We start from the raw sequence: 23,551 nt of genomic DNA, 5'->3' as shown, positions 1-23,551 counted from the left end.
TGTGAGAGGTGGTGAGTTCAATTCGAATTGGCCGTTACATTGAGAATTAAAGGCTTTGAAAGAGACTCACGTCGGTTTGTCTGTGTCGCAACCGTTTCGGACTTTCCACCCCCACACACACTCAGGTTTGCGGTGCAGGCGTGTGGCAGGACTGGTTCTGTGTTTTCGTTAAAAATTCCATTATAATCGGCCCAGCAGTACCTGCCCGAGTGCTTGCCACCCCGAACATTTACTCCGTTTTTTTTATTGTCATATTTTTTGTTATATTTCCTCTGTTTAGTTATTTATTGGATCGTTATGCTTTACTTTGCTACCCGGTCTTTTTTTTTCAACTGTTTGGTTTCAGATCCGAGAATCCTTTTGTAGTTTATTGTCTGGTTTGGAAATGAGATGAGTCCGTTCGGGCTTGAAGGGTGCAAACAGCAAAAAAAAATACACCAGATTGAACCGAAATTACCAGGAATAAAAAAATCATTTTACGATTGCGTTTTAAAAATCAACTCACGCTTTGTTAGCTTTATGCGCCAGCGATAACTCAACTCCTTGTGTGTATGTGTGGATTTTTTTTGTACATCGATGGCGCCTCATTGTTGTGTGGGTGTTGCAGTGGATGTTTTATTGTTTTGCGGTATGAGCTGATAACGGCACTTTACATCATAGTCAGGAAGGGTGATTTTTGCAGGCATTACAAACTTAATATCTGTGTATACAAATTAATAATTACTAAAACAAATTAAATGTTTCATATGGATGGAACAATTAATCATTTTAAAGTACATCCACAGGGAAGAAATGCACCAGAAATGGTTATCCCAGCTTTGTTATACAAATTGACAGCTTTTCTTTAAAAACATGCATGAAGCACGCCTCTCACTTCAGCGCACGAGTCAATTTGACAGCGATCTGCAATTCTCACTAATACATCTATACGCCTGTATGAGTAATTGGTCAAAGAGCTAAACATATTTGTGCTCTGTCTGTCTCACCAAGAAGAATCAAGCTGATCTCAATTTTTATTTTCAATATCCGTCGACGTGCCATCCGAGCTACGCTGTTGTAAAGAGTGGTTCACCATAACTGCACACATTTTTTTTTATTTTTTCAAAAATAAGATTGAAATGAATCACCAAAGCTTACCACTTTGAATATCTATTTTTGGCAAGAAAAATCAGCAATTTTCCATTTTGCATCTTTCGCATATCACATCATACCAATAAGTTATAAAGAATAGCACCATAAAACGTCCCCCACATTAGTGTCCATCAGCTAAGTATATGCCTTCCGGTGGAATCGCGAAATGTTCAATTCCGCTGAAATGGTCTTGCTCGATACTTCGGCTTCAAGCCACTCACACACAGTTACGCACAAATACATCGTCTTCTATAGAACCAGTCATCCGACTGTATTCTCAAGCCACGGCTAGAATGAACAGCTCGCGGACTTGTTCTTTTCTTTTCCAAAAATATAATCCATGAAAAAGCAATAATTTCATTATTTATGTATCTAGTGTAGAGCTCTTCTGCGAAGCGGAGAACCCAACCCATCATCGGCAGCTTCGGCCGTGTCAAGTCTTGGCCCCCAAGAACCACTAACTAACTGCTTCACAAAGCAGCGGCTAGTAGACGCGAAGAAATGCAAGTGATTTGGAAGAGCTGTTGCTTTTTGAAGGGGGGGCGGAATGGTTGGCACTCTTAAGAAAATGTTTGAAGATTTGGGACTCTAGCGGGATTCGAACTCGAGTGTGCAGATTGTAAAGTAATTTAGAATTTTTGAGTTACAAGTAAAAATTTTAAAATGAGGGTAGTAATATTTTTTTAACAGTGCTTCACTTCAAAACAAAAACAACAACAAACATTAGCAAAAAATATATTCACGTTTTGCCCCCCTCTCTGACTGCTGCATCTTCATCAACCAAGTTCAGCGGATTCTAGGCGTCTTCGTCGTCGAATTGAGAGATTAGTGGCCGAGAAGTGAAAAGAGCATGCGGCAGAAAAAAAAATCTTAAAAATAATAATAATAAAATATCGCAAGAGACGCGAAAGATGACCAACGCACAGACAGACAAAGTTGCGACGAGCAGCAAAAAAATGCCAACCCGTCGGTAATCTGACTCATCTAGTCGTATTTCATGGAAAATTGACTGACTTGGCGAAGATCGCGAGTTCGACTGGGTTTTGAAATAAATTTTTATTACTGCTTTTTGGGCTAATAAAGTCGGAAATTTATCATTACGAATCACTAATGTATTTGATTGAGTTTAAGTCTACATGCTTTATCAATGATTTGAAACCGACAGATTCATCAAATGTTCTGACTTCGAATGAAACAAGACAATGCTTTTACTCTCTTCATCAACAAGATTCACACTCAGTGAGAGAAAAACTCAAAAGCGACCGAGCCTCTCTTCTCTCTTGCACGAGAATCAAATGAAAGATCGCTTTGAGTTTTTCGATTTCACTAATACATGCGCATTTGAAACGTCAGCCAACTCTGCTGTCACTTTTCGCAGAGCACCAACAAATTTGAATAGCATCGCAATGTTTGTAAACAATGTGACAGTTACCAAATCTGGTGTTGCTTAGGAAAATGGCAGAGATTCGTGAGAATATCATTTACTCATTGCTTTTGTCGTTTACTTTGTACTCTTGTCGATTAAGACAGTTCGCAAGGGAAAAATTGCTTAAAAAAATAAAAAAGTCAGCGAACTGATCGAACAATTCCAATTTAATGAAGCTTGTTCAACCAGGCAAACTCATGATAAAAATCATACAATGATTTTCCTAAAATTATCAGTAACTTCATCATGCTATCCCCTCGCTTCTCCCGAAACAATTTCCTCTCCCTTTCCCATAAAATACCGCAAAAGAGAACAAGGCAAAATTAGAGAAGAAAAGCAATTAAGCCGGAAAGATGATTTTTACCATTTATTTATGATTTTATCGCTTTATGGGCCCCATCTCTGCGCCTCTCTATGAAGTTTCGCTCGAATCACCATCGATACACATTTTCCTAGCTCTGCCTTTTTCGGCTTCGCCCGAGAATGTTGTAATAGATCTTCCCTCGCCGCCACTCTCCTCCTCCGCCGGGAATCTTCCTCTAGCCGGAACGTCAAGATATCCCGACACGAGGGGGCAATGCGCATTAATAACCTTCCCTCGAGGGGTCCACCATCATCATCGCCTAACGGGCCTGGGAATTACGCGCTAGAACGAGGACGCATAAATTGTTTCGACTAGAGATTTTCCCCGGCTAAACGGAGAGCGGTTTCCGATTGAAGAGCAATTTTTCGCGGGCTCCCTAATTGAAAGGCGAAATTTTGAGGCGGAAAATTGGCTTTCATCTGAAACTGTACACAATCTTGCGCCGAAATGACCTCGATAGGCTTCAATCGGTTGATTGCTAAGGGTGTTGACGTTTTGTCAAGCATCCTCTTGGTAGCGAGCGTAGCTCAGTTGGTACAGGCGCCGGTCCAACAATGCGCAAAATGCGAGAGTTTGATTTCCACGCGTGGATGCAGCTTTTTCATTCTTGCCAAGTCGTGACACAAAGTCGTGCTTTCGATATGTAAATAATACTTCTCAATTTGCAAAACAAATCTCAAAGCCGATAATTTCTGCTCGTCATTCAGCGCAGAATCCACACAGAAAAAACACAGCAACGAACAAGAAACTCCACTCCACACCCAAATAAAGGATCCCGTACGGTACATTGCTCTCAACGACTCACGCACCTCTCAGCGCAGAACTTCGGAAGTGGCGGTTGTGGCAATTACTCTACCTGCCAGCAATGACCTGTGGCTGTGCTGAACCTTGGTGCAACAACCTAGAATAATAACCTCCGCGTGCGATACCTCGAAACCGGCTGATCGAGAAATTCGGAAGCAAATAATAACCTTGGAGAGGCACTTACTTTGAGCTCGAAAAAGGCTGAAAATTTTTCGGGGAGTGAAGAATCGAAGCCAACAGCCATGATGATTACACGATGGTGGAATTGAAAAATTGGCTCGTGAAAGCTCGAAAAATTTGAGATTCTGATCCGAAAACTCGCGCGTGTAAAGAGATCAATTAAAGCTCGAACTTCCCTTCTAGGCAGCGATCGGTGTAGCTAATTGGGTCCTAAAATGAAGCTTAGATTGCTGATATTATTGTTTACAGCGATAAAGCTTATTTTTTTGAGTACAATGACCCTTTGTACGACCACAAAGAGTTTGAAATGGATTTTTAAATCAATTTTGAAAAATTAACCCCGCGGTCCTTCTTGACAGAAAAGCTCCTACTTGACAACTCGTTCCAAGGGGACCATAGTTGATCCATCGAAAAAATGTTGTCTTGTCAATATTTTTTTTTTGCATTAAAATGAAAAAAAGTGATCAGAAATGGTTTTTAATCGTGTTTTTTACCGTTGTTCATAAAAATTGACATAGGGCTTTAGTACCCAATTATGCACCTTCGCGGATCGCGCGCCAGCGCACACAGGAAGTCTCAGTGTTGAACAACAGCTACAACAGAGCAAGTAGTCAGTTAGCCAGTGATCACTACAAATATGACCTTCGTGTGTTCTAGTCTGTGCACTAGAGCAAGTAGTCAGACTCTGACTACTGCTAGTTCGGTAGAGAGCCTATAGTTAGTAGTGACTGAAGTTTGTGCACCCAAATCTGAGAAAACAACTAATTTAACTCTTCGACCGAGATTCGAGACGAAACGTTCGGATTTGTAATTGATCACTCTACCACTGAGCCATGATGGCTTGGTGTCAACAAAAAGACAAAACGCAATGATCGTCCAAACTCCCTCATTTGGGTGTACCCAACTCGCAGTAAGTGGTACAAAGCGTTCTACAGCACAGCCAAGGTGTTACATTGAGATTGCCGTAGGGCATTGCATAGCTGCTGCTGCGGATGAATGGCGGTGGCGATCTTGGAAGATGTTTGACCTCATTCTTGCAGATATTTACCATTTGTGGTAATTAGCGCCCCAGGACCAAATATGATTTGAGCGAGCATGGCTTGGTTATGGAATTGTCGTGAGCTGGTTGATTCTAGAATTACGTTCAGGTTTGGAGCCTCCGGGGAGATTGGAATTTCGATCATCGAAATAGATTTTTTGTTGTAATCAAAATGAACCCCTTCAGATGAGTATTCTGAATGTTTAAATGAGAATGATTCTGAGCGAGATCCAATGGTAAAATGTTCGAGAACAATGTCGAAATTTGGCGTTGGAAAATTGGTGTTTTGAAAACATTTAAAATTCAAATTCAACGATTCAAATAAAAACTAAAAAATTATTCTCAAATCATATTTGAAAAAATCATACTTTGAGCGTAAAACTTGTTATGATAGGAAAGAGCATTGTTGTTTACAGCGTCAATAAAAATTATTAGTTTTTAATTTAATTTTATAAGAACTATAATGTTTTACATGCAAAAATAAACTGATAAATATTCACACTTGTTAAGTAAATGTGCAATTTGAAATAACGATGGGATTTTATCACGGAATAAAGGACAAAATTTATAAAAACTTATTGTTTCCTGCTATTTTGTGCATGAAAAACCTCTCATGAATTCTTAGAAATATTGCTTTCTTAAAAAGCTATCGTTTAAAAAATGAAGTTTGAACAACAAACTGCAAAAATAATTTTATTTCAGCACTAGTCACATTTCATCAGACGATCAGACTAGCTTTACCGAGTTGGATAAATACGACGAGTGTTGAAAAAATCTAGTTTAGCAACGATTTGAGTATTCCAGAACTGAAAACACTCTTTGAATGTGATTGTTCGGTGCAACGTTTAATGAAATGTCAAGATAAATGTCAAAATCCAAAACAGTACCGAAAAGTATTACTTTTCGATACAAGTGCCGAGAAGTTGCATTTTTCAGCTCTCAAATGGGCGCTGAGAAGTACTTTTCGATACCTTTTTTTTATTTTTTTATATTTTAGTTTTTTTTTAAAAGTAAACTGTTTGGTCAATCGATATTAATAAAAAAGAAATAGCAAGAATAGTGAAAAAGGGCTAGGGGAAGGGGGCCAACAATATAAAACAAATAAATTTCTAGCTAGGATTTCAACATTTGAATGAAATAGTAGTTTATGCAACAAGTTGCAAAAAGTATATTTTTTCAGCATAAGTCGTACATTTCTCCAATGAGGTTTGCCGAGTTGGATAAATACAACAAGTGCTGAAAAAATCAAGTTTTGAGTGAAAATCCTTTTTGAATGGAATTTTATGTCAAACATCCATGTGCACAGCAAAAAAAGGGTGAATTTTGGAATGTTGAAAATTTGATTGATTGAATATTACTCATTTTTTAAGTGATAATAATCAAACATTGTGTAAAAATGTGAACCTGATGAATATTCATCAGAAACTGATGAAAATTCACCAACTCCTGATGTAATATTACACATTTTTTCGCCACAAAATCTGTCACCATTTCCTATGAATATTACCATAATTTTTTTCTGTGTGCTAATTAAATTCACCGTTCAAAACAAAAACAATATTGAAAAATTTTAGTTTTCGATACACTCAACCCCCGGTGCACAGTGGAAAAAATCGATTCAAAAAATGGACTTAATTGAGGCCGGTCAATTAGAACTTTCAACCAAGACTTTTCTAATGTGAAAAATTCCGAGGAATCGATTGGTGGTGGTGAGAATTCGTGGAAATTTGCGCAAGGTCCGTTAAGGACGGTTTTCTCTATTTGTTTACTGTTTTTATTAGTTTCAAATATGTTGCTAAAATGCTAAAACTTTTTCTTCTCTCTTCGCTACATCATCGAAATTATATAAAGGTACATTTTGATGATTCTCACTATCACCAAACGATTCCTCTGAATTTTTCACTTAAAAAAGAGTTATGTCAAAGTACTGAACGTTTCAGTTAGATATACGAAACTAAGAAAAAATGGAAGAAGGTAAATCGGCCTTTTAGGCGGGTTCTTACTATCACCAATCGATTCCTAGGAATTTTTCACTTAAGAAAAAGTTTTGTCAAAATACCGAACATTTCAGTCACATTTTTTAAACTAATAAAAACAGCAAAAAATAGGGTAAATCGGCCTTAAACGGGCCTTGCGCAAATTTACGCGGATTTTCACCATCACCAATCGATTCCTCGGATTTTTTCACATAGGTAAAGTCTTGGTTGAAAGTTCTAATTGACCGGCATCAATTAGGCCCGTTTTTTGCCTCAATTTTTCCCACTGTGGTTGGTTACTTTTTCGTTTGACACTTTTTTAGTTTGTACCCCGTTGGTTGGTCAAAGTCAAACTCAAAAGTGACGAACTGTCACTTTTTACACGGCACTCACGCACAATATCAAAACCATCGGGGTTTGAGTGTACTAGTGCTAAAAAGTTGAACTTTTCAAGTAGAACTATTGTTATTGATTTTCCATTCTGTTATTTTTGGTACAGAAAAGTAGGCCGTTTCGTCGCTCGAAAATGACATGAAAAGTAAATAGTTTCACGACGGAATTGCAAAAAAATAGTTTTAAAACGCATTTTACACCTGTCCAGTTGTTTTGCAATCGTTAGTTTTCAAAATATCTAAGATTCGAAAGAAAATTGGCAAAAAACTAACACTTTTTGCGGGGTTTTTGATTTTTTTATTTTTTATGAGCTCAATGTTTGCTTAATATAATTAAAAACGAAGGAAAATGCATTTCAAATTATGTCCAGTTGATAAGACTTCTGTTTCCAATATAGTTTTAAAGTTTACCAAAAATTGCCCACGAATGAGTGCTTTTTTTAACTAGCTTTTAAACGATTCCATCCTTAAAAATTCGATTCGTCTTCGCGGTGTGATCAACCACCGCGCAAATCACCCCATCCGCCCCACCATTTATCGCCGATAAGATAGCAGAATTGGATTATACTCTAAATATCGGTTCCCTCTATCATAGCTTGGGCAACAACAACAATAACTAGAAAACAGTCAATTCAGTTGTCACTGGTTGAACTTGTAGCGCCCCCAGGAAAAAAAAGCATGAAAAATACTCTATTCATAACAACCACACACATATCATTACATCAAGTTGAAACCTTATCAAATGATTTGCTGATTGGGTTGTAGCCCGCGGTATCGATTTTCTGCACAAGAGTTAAGGGGGTGAGTCGTCCTCCCACACAGATACGTGTAAGTTATGAACTGGTGGGTGACCAATCAGCCGCCCCCTGGTCCACCCACAAGTGTGAGCTCGCGCCAAAACCGGAATCCTGCACGGTTGCGGGGGCGTAACGCGATTTTGGAATGAGGATTATTTGAAGAATTTATCAAGAATTTTGATTTTGAAATACAACCGATCCAGATCTTCCCGGAGGTCAAAATTCACCTCATTCAAGTTAAGCATCAAAACTTCATTTCAGAGGACGCCCGAGGGCCGCGGTTGTTGTTTTAGAGGACCGTAAAATTTTTAATGTGCCACTCATTTTTTTTTTTTTTTTTTGCTTGGTGGCGCGTGGGTGTCAAAATCCCATACACTTTTGATGACGTTTTAAAACGTCGTCCGAACCGGCATTAGCATTAGCCAGGAGTATAGAAGCCGAGGAAAAAATCACGTCGCTTTTCAAAATTTGTTGGGTGATTTGTGGGTGCGGGGGTAGAAAGAAGTAGTGTAAAACCCCAGTCTTCATGTTCATGCTTTTGGGGGCAGTCAGTGACAGTGAGAAATTCATAATCCAATTAGTCACCTCTTCTACGGCAGCGGCAGCAGCAGCTCTCAGTGGAAGCCTGGAGACTAATAAATCCATCACATAATCTAAGGAATTGGCGATAAAAAATATATACGAGCCGCGTTGGCTAATCATGAGCCGGGGACGTGCTGCTGCTGGGGCCGTTGTTGACTTGTTGGGAACTCTCTAGATTTGGGTAACGAATACCAGAAGGGTGCGGTTAGGTTGATTTTGAGTTGGAATTTTTCCACGGAGTGTTTGGTTTGAGAAATGTAGTAGATAAACTTAGACAATTTAAATCTGTCTTACTCACTTTTGTCAGGTGGCAAAAAAGATGACAACTTTGAAGACAAATCATGAAATATTTTAGTTGGTGACTTTGGCTGATTTCAAAAAAGGCAGTTCAAAGTTTTACTATTTTCAGTGGGACAGGATCATGAAATCTTTCCAAATTTATGTTAGAGCTTTGAACTAATTACGAGACATTCTGGATATAATTTCCATCAAAATCGGTGATTTTCGGCAACCAAAAAGTAAGAAGGTCATTAAATGCAATTAGAATTTTGCCAAAAATTTCGGGAGGCTTGAATGGTTATTTTCTTATGTTTGTTTAGAGAACTTAGCGGTTCGTCGCTGTTACATACGAGATCAAAATTGCATGCAATATGTAGGGGAGAGTGGAGAAACTTGATCTCAAGCCTGTATCTCGTCAGTGTGTGAGTGAAAAAATATGCTATATTCTAGAAATTTGTGCGGAATTGACTCAAACTCACTGTTGAATCAAAGATTTTTTTTAGAAAATGCTCGTATTGAGTTTCACACATTTTTCTGAAAATTGCTGCAAAAAAACCTCCAGGAACATCAGGAATATAAGATCAGTTTTTGGTACAGTCTAGACCAGACGTGCATCGGCACTCAATAGCACTTGACAGTTTTTCTAAGGCCATGGCTTGGAAAAGGAACCAAATCATTTTGTTTTGTAATTAAATTATGACCCATGTAACATTTTTAAACCAACTAGCCATCACCTAGTTTTATTGAGGTTTTATTGTAGCATCTTGATTGCTTTATAGTTTTATTTGGGCATTCACCACAACCAATAAGTAAGAGCTAATTAGTAAGTTCTAACAGGGTTGTATGCCTCGGATTTAAAACCTTGTGACAATAAAATCTAAATGGCTTTCAATAAGGTTTTATGAAAGTTTTAAGAGAGTCTTGAAAACCCAATGGCAATGTCATGCCAAACGGTTTTATCTCATGCTTTTTAAAAACCAAAATAAAACCTACAACCTTGAAGTTTGAAAACAAAGGTTTTATCAAGGCTTTAAGGATGTTGTTAGGATTCAATGGTAAAGCCTTGAACTCCTATGTAGGTTTTATAAATAGGCCGTAACAACCTTTTGCGGAGGTCCTTTTGGGGTTTAAGTGGGGTTTATCAAGGTTCTGGGGAGTTTGTTACGACTAAGTGGTTTTAATGTTGGTTTGGCTGATGGATTTTATAGCGATTGCGACAGCTTTGATAATGCCTAAAATGTTACTTGGGCGATTATCTGAAATCCTCGGAAAAAAAATCACTTCGGATAATCGAATCACGTTTTTTTCCGTTTTCTTATTTTCGATGGTCGAGCTTAAGTATGGCCCCATAAATTACGCTAAAGTGATTAAACAAATCCAAGATGGCGGCCAATATGGCGGTGACGAAATAATGAAAAATGCATTTTATTATTTAATAGGCAGTCAACTATTCAAAAATGACTAAAATGGGGTCACAGAACTTGAATTTGATGTTTAAAACAAGAAATACAAAAAACAAAAAAAAATATTTTTGTTCGTAATTCGATTATTTGAAGTCCCATACAAACCATCAGATAATCGAGTCTGGACTGTACATGGAATCATGGTGCATGATTGAAAATAATTCACTGCTGTTTAAACCTCTTTCAAATGTTTTGTAAACTAAAATTATCTGGTTTTGTAAATCTACTATTTTTTTTCTAAATTAATATTTCAAGTTTTTAAATATTTTTGTTACAAGTTTTAAAATTTGTTAGTTAAAGATTTTATTTGAAATTGCCCAGAATCAATATTTGCATGACTAAGACATATATTGCTAAATATTTCTTCATAATGTTGAAGGAAGATCAAGTTACCCCTAATATTTTGAAATTGTCGGTTTAAAATATTGTTTTGAATCGCTTTGTATGACTCAAAGAACTCTTTAGATCAAAAACCTTTAACAGCCAAACTTAGCTGAATATTGAAGCATTCAACTTATGCAAAAAATTAAATGTTTTGTGATAAATCTCTCCTACTTCTCCTACATGCAGCAAATCGAACAAATACTTCATACAAATTTTAGGATAACTTTGAGACTTCCCAAAAGGTGAAAAATTAAATTGCACGTAATATTTGGGACCTCCTAGTTTATGCGAATTCATGAATTGGGGATGGGAAAAAATGTTGGTTGGTGTTGTTGAAGAAGTTTTAATTTAAAAATTAAAAAGCTGTGACAATTTTTCAAAATTATTAATTTTAGTGTTTAGTCCACTCAGTTCTAGATTTGTTGAACACAAAACCATTTCGGGTATGAGTTGAGTTTTGAAGGTTTTAGTTTAAAACTCGTTTATCGTTAAATTCAACCAGTGTTTCAGAGAATTTACAGTGAGTCCGAGTGATTATCACATCAAATTCTAGTATAATTTTGTACAAATTAGAATTTAAATCACATTAAATTTAGTGTATCTAAAACATTACCAACACATTCAAAGTTGAAAAAATAAGCAATGGTTGAAATGTAAATTTAAATTTCGTTATAGAATATCTATGGCCAATGGAAAATATTGAAATGCAGTTCCGTATAATACAAAATATTGACAAATTTCTGATTTTTTTCGCAGTATAAAAATAGGCATAAAATTTCTGACATAACAATTCACATTCGAAGTGTGACACAATTCACCACATGAATTCCCCCCTCGCTCCCCTCCCGAACGAAGAAAGGTGGGAGTGTACATCGTGTCGGGGTCCCCCCCTCACAAACTGGGTTCAGCTCACCAAACCAACCTTCTAACCAGCAGCAGCCAGCAGATATGATTTGGGGTTTATTTAGCGTTTCAAAAACCCTTCGATTTTACAGCCAGTCAACAGCAGCAGCAGCCAAAGGCAAAGGCACACCACTCCAAGTACAGCATGCTGTACTCACTGGAGCAAATCAAATCAACATAATGTGTATTTTATATTCCTTGCCCGGGAATCGATACAACCGTATGCTGAAATGTTCGTGGTGCAAGAAAAACGGGGGAGGAAGTGGGTGGGAGGAATCGCCACCCATCGAGAGCAGTTTTCCACGCGTGAAAGAAGTACACTGCCTGCCACATTGTCACATTGAATGTGTGCTGTGCAGCATTCGAACGTGCCTCTCGAAAACTCTGGAAAGGAGTTGCGTCTTGCGAAGAACCACGCGGTTCTCTGAGGAAAGATTTTCCGCTTTCGTCAGACGGCGTTCGATGATGGATTAAGTTGATTTTGTGAGTGTGGCTGTGTGTGTGTGTGTATATTTGCATAATTAATTTTATGTGTCTTCGAAATCCATCCGAGTTCGATTTCCAGCATATCAATGTATTCGGATGTGTTGAGTAAATTTGTGCGACTGTGGGTTGAGCTGATGTTGATGATGCTGGGGATAAAAGCTGATTGCTAATCGAATTTGAATAATCACAAAGCTATGAATTGCTAAACCAAACATGGCATTTACGCGCATGGTTTGACCTATGCTAATCGGCCAATCGATAACGCAGAAGGAGAATGAGCGGCTAAAGATCTGCCGGGCGACGATTGGTTGGTAGCCAACTTATGAAGGATACACTGTTTTCTTAAGTGATTTTTGTGGGTTCAATAAAAAGGTAACCATAAATCACCCTTAACGAAAGCTAAAACGAGATCAGACCTACTTTAACTTAGAATACATCTAGATCAAACAAGTCTAACGCGGAACTCGTTTTAATGGTTTCGATAGCGCTCGAAGAAACTTCAAGTTCTTCTAGGAATTCACGATTGTTATCACCCACGAAGGGTGGTTTTCTGATGCTGGAATCATAATAGTACATAATTTCGCAATGTCACAAGCAGAATGATCAGCACTGGGAGTTTCCATTTACTATGGTGAGTTTCTGTAAAAAAAATCTAATGGACAATGCAAAAGTTTTATTAATTTCTCACATTTATTTTATCAAGTTCGTGCTCTACGACCGCCATTTTGGACGCCATCTTGGATTGAAAATTTCCAAATTACGTTAGAGGATATATTTCAGCTCAACGTTCCAAAACAAGAAAACTAAATAAACCAATTTCTGATTCGGTTATCCGAAGATTTGATTACCCGAATTGATCTTCTTTTCGAGGGACTTCGGATAATCGAGTCAATTCTGTAGTGACCCTTTATACTTGTAGTAGAACGGTTCAAGATTTGGAACCAGAATCATAAAAAAAATCAATATAGCAGATAAACTACGAAAGTTTTCCAAAACACGTCCAATAAAATCCAATCCAAGTCTCTAGTAACATCAGCAACATTTGAAAAATCTAAAAAAAATCCAGTAAAAGCACATACATATATTTTTTACCAAATAGGTTAAACAATACAATGTATAAAAACCTTACTATAAAACGAGAATTCAGTCCAGACTCGATTATCCAAAGTTTCGATTATCCGAAGTTCTTGTATGGGATTCCGGATAATCGAATTACGTACAAAAAAATATTTTTTTCGTGTTTTTTATTTCCTTTAAACATCAAATTCGAGTATAATTCGGATAATCGAGTCTGGATTATATTTACAAATTGGATCTAACCCGAAAAGCCATCAGTGGAATATTTTATAAGCAAATTGGCCATTTTTGAGATTTCTTGAACAGTATTACAATAACGTTTTGAGGTTTTGGAAATGTTTAAAGGCTCTCAAAATGTTTATAGATCTTCCTTACAAAAATATAAAACTTTTTAAGTTAATTTCAAAAATGGCCAATGCTCCAAAAAATTACATTACTACGAATTTAAAGCCATTTTAACATGTTTTGCGCTCAAATCAAGGCTCTCACAAAAAATAGATTGGCTTAAGTTTTGATTTAAGTTACCGGAAAAGTCAGAATTTCAAAATAAAACAACTTGCAATCATCATAAAAAAATCTCAGAGAGAATTGCAGGGCAAAGGAGTGCAACTCATGATACGCATTCAGTCTGTTTATCAAAAATTGCCAGTGTTCGTCGCTTATAAAAAGTAGATTTTACCTAAGTCCACAAAAAAAAATTTCCGGCCATTATTTCTAGGTATTCAAAATTTGTGTAATTGTCTACGCCACAACTTTGTGAAACATTATTACACTCTAAAAAATAACCCTGCAAAGTTACAAAAAAAAAACGATTTCTTAAGATAAATTTTTATATACAGTCGACTCTCTGGCTGTCGATCTTCTCGATATCAATAATTCTCCATCTATCGATGAATTCTTTAGTCCCTTCAATCTGCATGCTTCAATTATCTTCATTCCTCGATATTTTCCCTTGCTTGAAGGATCTCTTCCTCGATGGTCCCTTGGATTCTGTTTGCTTTAAAAATCTCTTCCGGTTGTCAATAATTTCGCTTTCTCATGGCTTGCATAGACAATTTCTTGGCGATACGAAGCTTTGAAGGGTGTTCGACATTAGTTTGTTTTTGTTTGATGGACGTTTCCATGATTCCCTCCCATAACTGGGTATCAAGAAAAAAAATCAATCGAGTTGCATCGTTGCATCATTTTGCATCGTTCTGTAAACTGCTGGTTCTCTTCCTCGACGGTCCCTTGGATATTGACAACCAGAGAGTCGACTGTATTATGTTATTGCAGATTCAAAAGTACATTAAATGTCCCAAAAAAACCGAAAAATGGCAGAATTTTTGAAACTATTTTAATAATTTTCTTGTATGAAAAAATCTTACTTTTTTGAAATCCTGAGTACGCGTTCAATTTTACATAAAAGTTCCTCACGGTAAGTAAGAAGGGTATTATTATGCAACTTGCATGCACATCGGAAATTCCACCTGCAGGATGTTGAGAGGACTATTCTGAGTTGGAAAAATCGATTCCCAAAATGTTCTGTCGGTGAAAACTGATTTTATCTCGATTTGAAGTTAAAACATCTAATATCTCACCTAAAACCTCAAAAATACGTCCAAAATCTCGGTCTAACTTAGAACATAGAAGTGAATTTTCATCAAGATATCAATTGTCAGTTCCCAAAATATATTCCTGACACAGCACACCTTAAATCGATTCATAACTTGCGCCCCAGATTGATGTCTCTGGTGAAAAATGATGTTATTTCTGAAATTAATTTTTTTATTTGCTTTCATATCTGAATGCAAAAACTTATGTTGTAGCATTGTTGCAAACAATATGAAGCTAAATTTTGCAGAAAAAAGTATGATATTCAAACCATTTTTAGTAAAGTTATGTCTATTTAGTGGGCAAAAAGCAGCCAATTTTCAAAATTCTTTGATATTTAACTAATTTCTGTTATAAACAGCTACTACGATCACACTCTTAGTACGCCATCAAATCGGGCATCCAATTTTACATAAAGTCCCTTTGACATCAAACTTTCAAACAATCGCCATTTCAGGCTGCAAATTATTGAAAAATACGTCTTTTTCGAATGTTCAAAAAATAGAAGAGGTTCCGCTCCTCCGTAACGAGATTTCAAAAAAAAATAGCTCGGATTCGTGGTCAGGGACGAAAATTTCCCAAAGTTTAACGTTAATCGGGGCATCTTTTCCGATTTCTTATACAAAAATAGCAAAATTTGATATTGATGTTGTTACACCTCCTCTGGATAGTCGTTGTTTGACGGGGTGGTCTACAACATAAAAGTTGCGGAACCAACCAAGGAAAAAACACGAATCTACGCGTCTTAGTCATTGTCAGCAGTGGGGAAGTGTGGACCAAAAACGGCCCAGTTTTTCAGTATAGCAGCAGAAAAAGGCCATAAAAATACAAGAAACGCGCCGTACAGCGGAAAGAGGCTTTCTTGGGCCACATAAAATTATACGGTGGCGGGGGTCCTACACCGACAGAGTTTGGCCAGGAGTCGCAACTCGCCGCAGCAAAAACAGCAACAGCAGCAGCAGTCAAAAAGGGCAAGGAGGATAACAGTTCAAATTTTATTATATTTTTAAGCTCCAGACTCTGGCTGCTGGCGTATAAGAAATAAAGGGAGGGAGGGCGGCCGCGTATTGCGTGCACACACACACACACTCACATACCACCTCTTAAACCTTACTCCAAGAAGGGGGAGGGAGTAGGATTGTTGGGTGTTGGAGGGAGGCAACAGAGAAAGGAGCTGCAACCAACGACCAAACGAAAGACGACGGTCGGTCGTTGGTTGGGGGGGTGGGGAGGGCGCATTTATTTGTCACGGTTCGTCTTTTGGGTCATTCGTAATTCTAGACAGATATTAAATTTGCAAAACTCTCTCGAAAGGTTTATTATACATTTTTGAGCTCGGTTCGTTCGGCGTTTTCGTTATTGAAAGGTTGTCACTTTGGTCGTGTGAAGTGTGACAAGTCAAGGATACTGTGTTATGAAATTATTTCCTGAAGGAAAAAAAACGTGACGCCATTCAAATTTTTTTCTAGTGACGCAAAAGTTAAAGTTTTGCAAATCAAGTTCACAAATTGTATCCTCCAACGTCATTCTGATTCAAAACTCAGAAAACGTCACAATGTCAGTAAAGGGCCCTTATCAACAAGCCCTTCGACAGAACATTCTATGAAATGCTAATCAAACCAGGTCGATAAAACCCACATATCATAAGCAATTTAAAATTCTATCAACCTGCAAACTCCGTTCCCTAGATTTGAATACAAATATGGGTTTGCATAGAAAACAGGAGCAAGTTCAAAATGTTATTCATAGTTATTTATCACAAGACTTTCAATATATTCCGTTGTCAAAACTGAACAAAACTTAAAAGTTCTAAATCAGCTATTATTATTTATTTTTTTGGAATCATACTAAAAAATATATTTTATAGATGATGAAAAGATTCCTGCAGTTTTTTTTTAATTTGTATAATTTCCTGAGGTCAGTTTTGTAAAAATATTTCTTTACAATTTGATTTGATATTACAGACTCAATTATCCAAAGTTTGACTATCCGAATCTTTACATAGGACATCGGTTAATCGAATCCTAAAAAACGAATCTTTTTGTTTCTTACTTTTAACAAATAAAATCGAAATTTGCAAACCTATTTAGGTCAAATATTAACATACAATATTTCATCTCGCCATTTTGGCCTCCATCTTGGTTTTTAAAATTCTTAATCACTTTAGAGCATGTATGGGGCCAAAACAAGACAACGAAAAACAATTATTTTTTCATGATTCGATTATCCGAATTATTTTTTTTTTCGAAAAAAACGAAAAAAGACCTTCGAAAAATCGAGTTTGGACTATATCAAAAGAATTTGTTGTAAATATTCAAAAGTAACAATCAGTTATTTTGAGGATTTCACTTATTTTTAAGTTCAATATCTAATTATACAAAAAAAAACTAAAATCATAAATATTCTGATCATATTTTTCAAATAATAAAAATTACTATAGTTTATAACCGGAAAAACTAAACGATTTTTATTGTTTTTAATCAATTCAGTTGCACATTATCAGGTTTGGTAACATTTTAGAAAACAACCAACATAAAATAAAAACAATAGTGTATAGTTTATAAAGTATCGTTGTCCCATTTTAACTTGGCTTTTCAAAGTAATTTTGGCTTCGTTTATTATGAATTAACAAAAAAATACAGTCAAATCGTTTCTTTAGATAATACAATCGCACAAATGTACATAGTGTAAAATTTTCAATGGGATTTAAAAACGTTTCCTTCTCTTGCCAAATACATTGTTACACGGAGAAAAAAGAGTTCCCAAAATCGTGACCAAGCGTTCATGGAAATGGGAACTCCCATGGTACGATTTTGAAAAATGTACCATGAAATTTGAACACTTTGTTCGTGGTTCCCATTTTCATGAACGCTTGTTCACGATTTTGGGAACTCTTTTTTTTCTCCGTGTAGAATATCCAATTAAATTAAAATGAACTATAATACTATAATAATCAAAGTTGAAAGGAACTCCAAAACTAAATTAAGTTATAAGAAATACGAATTTATGAATCGATTATTTACTAATAAAATCATTGAATTGAAATTAAATTGAGGCATTAAAAAAAGTTGACAATTAAACTTTATTTAATCAAATTGTTCATACAAAAATTCAGAAATTTTGCAAGAATGGCCTAAAATTTCAAAAAAAATGTGTCCAAGTAGATGGCCCCGATTTTTATTCAGAAGTTTTAAATAATTGTCAAAACAATCTTAAGGGCTTTTTTTTTGTTGATTGCTAGGAAGGAAATAGCAACTGTAAAGATAATAGTTTTTAATTTGTTCATAGTCTCGGTAGTTAAATTTATTATATTTTTTAATCGAATGTTTAAAAATTCACCGAATACTGGAAAAATCAGAACATAAATATCAACAAACATGTTTCGTAAATTTTAGATATTAATGTTTATTTCCCTTAAAGTATAACCAAGATATTGAATCAATTAAAAATGACTAAAATATTTTTTTAAAACAATTTATTTACACTCAATTAAAGAATCTTATTTTAAAATTATCACTGTCAGGTTTCATTTCAATGTATTTTAAAATAAAAAAAATGGAAAATTGATGAATTTGATGCACATTGTTTAAGTATTTTTTTCAAATACATCGAGTTGAGTATTCCTTCTAAATGACCAGTAATTCCGCAAAAACTTTCCCGTAGGACGTTATCTTGTTTGTTTTTTGATTTAATAATTGATTGGTTTTTAAATAGGCACATCAATTTAAAAATATTTAAATCACATGATGATCGAAGTTTACAAGAATGAAAGTAAAAATTAATCAAAATTCCAAAAATTGTACCTCCAAAATTTCACAGTAAAAGCAAAACAAAATTGATCTAGTAATCTAGCAAGGCTCTTACTGTATACATACAGTTCTGAGTTCATCATGCTCAAATCTAATGTTAACTCTTTTGCTCTCTTTTGTAACAAACGGAAACACTAAACGTCAAAATAATTTTAATTTGTATATTTATTCTGCAGTCGTTTGCAATATTTGTTTGTAATATATTAAAATGATGACAAAGACCTAATACAGGTAAGATCAACCTATATTTGAACACAATTTCGATAGTCGAGATTTGATTTGAATGTCAATCTATCTCGTACTACACATTAGTATCAATAGTCGATTGCATAACTCAACATTAATTAAAGTCAGCCCCCCGAAACGCGTGTCCCTCTAGGTCACTGCTGTTGCTATTGCTACTGCAAGCATGGTTCACAACAAACATTCCGCAGGCCATACCAAACGTCCACCGCCTCTATCCCACGTCAACAAACAAGCATGACAACTCCACCTCGATGTGTGGAGGACAACGTTTTGATTATCTGCTAAATCTCCAACCCGTCCCCCCTTCCTCTTCGTGGTACCCTCCCCCTTTTAAAGCGATTTTCATTTGCTTGGCAAATCGTGGTACACATATGACAAGTCACACACACATCTGAATCTGAATCTATTGCATCCCTTTGTAGGAGTCAGATCGGAATCATAACTCTCGCTGGTTCGATTGCCCAATCGCACAAAGTCTGTCGAACAAGTTACAAGTTAGTTAGGTGGAAGAAAACATTTACTGTTTCATCACCCGTAATCATCCCCTACCTACTTCCACGGAGAACCGTGTAGCTGAACCGTGGAAAACAATTACACGGCTCGCACAGTTCTTCCGGGAATAAAGGGTGAGTTTGGCCAGAAGCAGGACTTTGGAACAGTTTTCCGAATCGTTTTTTTTTCTGGGACTGATACATTTTTTTTCGGTTGCCTCCTTCTCCTGTGCACAGGGTTTAGGGCGAGGGACGCAACACGCACGACAACATCGATGCCAAAAGGCGGCGATTAGAGTGAGTGTTGGTGGCATATCTGAAGTCCGGAGAAACCGACTGTTCGCAGTGTGACTCGGACACAACTCGGTGTGTGACTTTTGTGTATTTCTTGGCCGTCGAAGGCAGAGAGTCGAGGAAAGGCAAAAAGAACAACAATGATCACAGAGCGCTGCACGGAGCAAATCGTGTTGATACTAATACAGCGTTAGCCGCGGACACACACCGCTCAACTCATGAAGAATTGTTGGAGGAGGAAGAAACGACAACCACATGCACAGCAAGCGATGTCGTCGCGTGAATGCGTGTTAGAGAGGAGAGTATTATTGTGGGTACGGTACACACAGAGAAAACACAGAGAAAGACTGACTGACTTGGTGTCACACGCGCGCCCGTAGACGACTATTATTTTGCGGGACCGTACAAGACCGAAGTCGAAGTGCGAAGGGTTGCCAAGCGTTTATTTTGCATCGAACGTCAACGCACGTAAATTTTGGGAGGTGAATGCCAAAGGCGTGCGAAGCATCTTTTTGCGTATTTAGAATGGTTGATGAAGATTTGAGTGCATCTAAGCACAGTATTCAGCGGCATGGCAGGGCTTGAACCTGCTGAAACCACATGGAAATCGTGATTTACTGTTCTGTAATACGCCAACACCTCTTGCAAAACTAAGGTTTTGAAGGTGAAGACAACGAATATCTGGCAACCCTGTTTAAAGTTTTGGATGTCAAAAAATGTCAGAGGTATTCAAAAACATCCAAATAGCAGAAAATAAAAATTTTGTTTATTGGAAATCTATCAAAATTGAAACTCTAGAAATGGGCCCTAAGTAATTTTTTATGTACAACGATTAAAAACACGTTTTAAACCCATTTCTGATCACTTTTTGTTATTTTAATGCAAAAAAAAGTTGACAAGACAACATTTTTTTGATGGATCAACTATGGTCTCCTTGGAAAGAGCGGAGCCTTTTCTGTCAAAAGGACCGCGAGGTTAATCTTCAAAATTGATTTAAACATCCATTTTAAACTCTTTGTGGTTGTACAAAGGGTCATTGTACTCAGGAAAATAAGCTCTATTGCTGTATACAATAATATCAGCAATCTAAGCTTCATTTCAGGACCCAATTGACTTCCGTCATGAAAAAAGCTGTTGGAAGTAATTTGCAGGAAGTTGAAGATGCAATTATATTAAATTGTCGTTTACGTCACTCACAGGACAGAAAGCTATGCTCTGTTATGTATGAAATAGGTTGATGATTATTTTTATTTTTATTTTTCTTAAAATGTATTTTCTATCAAATTGAAATTAAACTTTATCACAGAACTATAATACAGTTATCAAAAAAGCACATCTCATTACATTTTAAATCCTTAATTTTTTTGGATTTTATGTTCGAATTCAAGACAAATTTGTCAGGTTTTTCAGTGAGCTGATATAGCTTTTTTGGTAAAAACGATTTATGATTCCTGATTTCATCAAGATTTCATCAAAATTCAAGGCTATGTTTGAAAGCCTACTTTGTCATGCATTTCGAATAAATCTTCAGATGTTTTTCTTTATCCTAAATATCTGCTAATTTTGTTCATCCGGTTCTAAGATATTGTGAAATTCGTAAAATAGGTCATTCAAGAGTATGAAAGCAATCCAATGCGCGTGAGTGGTAGAATGTCAAATTTAAAACTGTACTCACCATGGCAAAATGTTGCATTTAATAAGGTAAGGAAAATACTAATTACAGCCGTCTAAATGCAAATCGATAGACAATTTTTTTGCAAAATTACTGAACGTTAAGTTTGACATTTTGGTTTAAAATACGGTCTAATATATAAAAAAAGTTTTTTTTTAAATTTATGGCTAGTTTTCAGTATTTGTAACAATTAAAATTATTACTAGCCCTTGAACCGTTTAAATTGGTTTTGTAAAAAGGAACAGAAATGTTAATGATCAGAGGTTCTAAAACTAAACTGCTCCCTTTTTAGCAAAAAGAAAAAGTAATATGGGACTTTCGCTATAACTATCAAAATCCTTTGAAACAGATTCACAGTTGTTGGATTCTATCAAAAAACGTCATAGTCATATCGTTTGTCAATCAAATGACAGATCACTTCTAATCAAGACGTCAAGCTCAAATACACATATATGTAACGTTGCATTCGCATGATAAAACTAAAATGTATATTACACCAGGACTCCCCACGACAGTTATCTAGGCCTAATCGGCTTACTGCTGGTTCATTGTTCAGGGACTCTCTCCTTCCACAAGTTAAACATCTGGCAACCTTGGCTTACCGCGATACATTTGCAGCACCAGCTACAGCGCTCTCCTCGGCGCGATGAAAATCCGATCCACAGCGCGTTTACGGATTTTTGAGAACCGATTCCCGGCGGGGCCTTTGCTGGCGGCAGTGTCCACACCCGCGCTAGGAGCGTCCCTCTTCCGCTGGATTAATCCAGTTTGGTCGTTATTCGAAGTGTTCCGCGCGCCACGATCATCGGCGGGGCCTCATCATAATATTTATAGAACGTTTGACATAAAGAGGCTTTTTCTTCGTTGGCTTCGTTTTTCGTTTTTTTTTTCTGCTGTTGCTGCTGGTGCTCTTTCCCTCGAGCACCGACACAACCAGAGCACACTTGTACACACAACAAGGTGGCATACGACGACACTTTACCACTACCACCACCACCACCGTGTAGAATCTGTGACCAAATCCAAGTAGCCGTCGTCGTAAGCAGCAGTACACGCACACATGCACACACATAGATACAATGGTTACTCCTCTTGCGACAAACGGATACAGCCAGCAACATTTAAAGACACACCAACACAGCGACGCACCGCGCGAACAAAAATTGGAAATGGATGACAAAAAAAATCTCCACTTTCAGACCTATCTCCCGCGAACGCAATCTCAATTCACACACTTCACGGCGCACTTGGGCGGCCACTTTCATCGCCCGGCGATGCTCGGACCGCTTCCGGTTCCGGCCCGACACTTACCAGGCTGCTTGTTGGCGATTTTGTTGAAGCAATTTTGAAACACTTCGTAGAGATGGTAATGTTCATCATCGCTAGTAGCCATTTTGATATCTCCTCCTCCACCGTCGCACCGTTCTCTTCTTCTCCTTCTCCTCGTCTACACACACACTCACACACTACTACACGTCCTCGCCTACTGCGAGCTGCCTCTGTTCTTCGCTTCGACCGACTCCTGCTTTTGTTGATGCTGTTCTTCTTCTACTTCTCGCCCTCTCGCACCTCCACACTCACACGCACACACCTAAGGGCGCGCGCGCTCTCCGCGTTCACCCAAGCGCACAGCCGATGGGGCGAACCTCACCCATACACCGACAGCGAGAGCCCGTGTGTGTATGTTCAGTAGTCCTCCTATCGCCTTCTCTCCTCTTCTCTCTTTCTCCCTCTGTCCCTCAACGCAAAGCGACGACGGCAGGCAGGCAGAGTTTTGAGCAGCGAACGCGTGCACACATCAGCACCGTGTGCGAGCGAAAAGATAACTGAAGGCTCAGCCGAGAGCGACACGACGAGAGACCCTCTTTCGACTTTGTCGTTTTGGGCTCGAGCTCGCTTGAGCGTTGGTTTGCGTGAGGGGATTTTCTTGCAAGCGCTCAGGGAGCGCTTCCACTTACAGACAAGAGAGCGCTGTCAGTTTTGGTTTTTGAGCGCGATGGACAGTGGGCTGACGATGGATCTTGGTGGATCTTTGCTGGTTCTGTTCTCCCATATCCTTGTCATCTACGAACATTGCAACTACTTGAAGTGACCTTTAACCCAGTCACGACGTTCTAACGGGATTCTAGCAGAGTTCTTACAGAGCTGGATATTCTTACAGCA

The 23,551-nt window shown here is 37.4% G+C and overlaps 1 protein-coding gene across 6 annotated transcripts in view; it reads right to left on the bottom strand.

The window, feature by feature from the left end:
* The window catches only part of LOC6039100 (protein daughterless), a 79,827-nt gene extending 56,622 nt beyond the window's left edge, over nucleotides 1–23,205 (bottom strand). For 2 of the 6 annotated variants that reach the window (XM_038258040.1, XM_038258041.1), the window contains exon 1: nucleotides 22,700–23,205. In XM_038258040.1, coding sequence (XP_038113968.1) covers nucleotides 22,700–22,781 — 82 coding nt within the window. In that variant the 5' untranslated portion in view covers nucleotides 22,782–23,205. The remainder of the gene's footprint in view (nucleotides 1–22,699) is intronic. The other 4 variants (XM_038258045.1, XM_038258046.1, XM_038258042.1 and 1 more) reach the window with 2 other exon arrangements.
* Nucleotides 23,206–23,551: the final 346 nt, after the last annotated feature.

Source organism: Culex quinquefasciatus, chromosome 2 (assembly GCF_015732765.1).
Source record: "Culex quinquefasciatus strain JHB chromosome 2, VPISU_Cqui_1.0_pri_paternal, whole genome shotgun sequence".
Taxonomy (NCBI): domain Eukaryota; kingdom Metazoa; phylum Arthropoda; class Insecta; order Diptera; family Culicidae; genus Culex; species Culex quinquefasciatus.
This window is presented reverse-complemented; position numbering and strand designations above follow the sequence as displayed.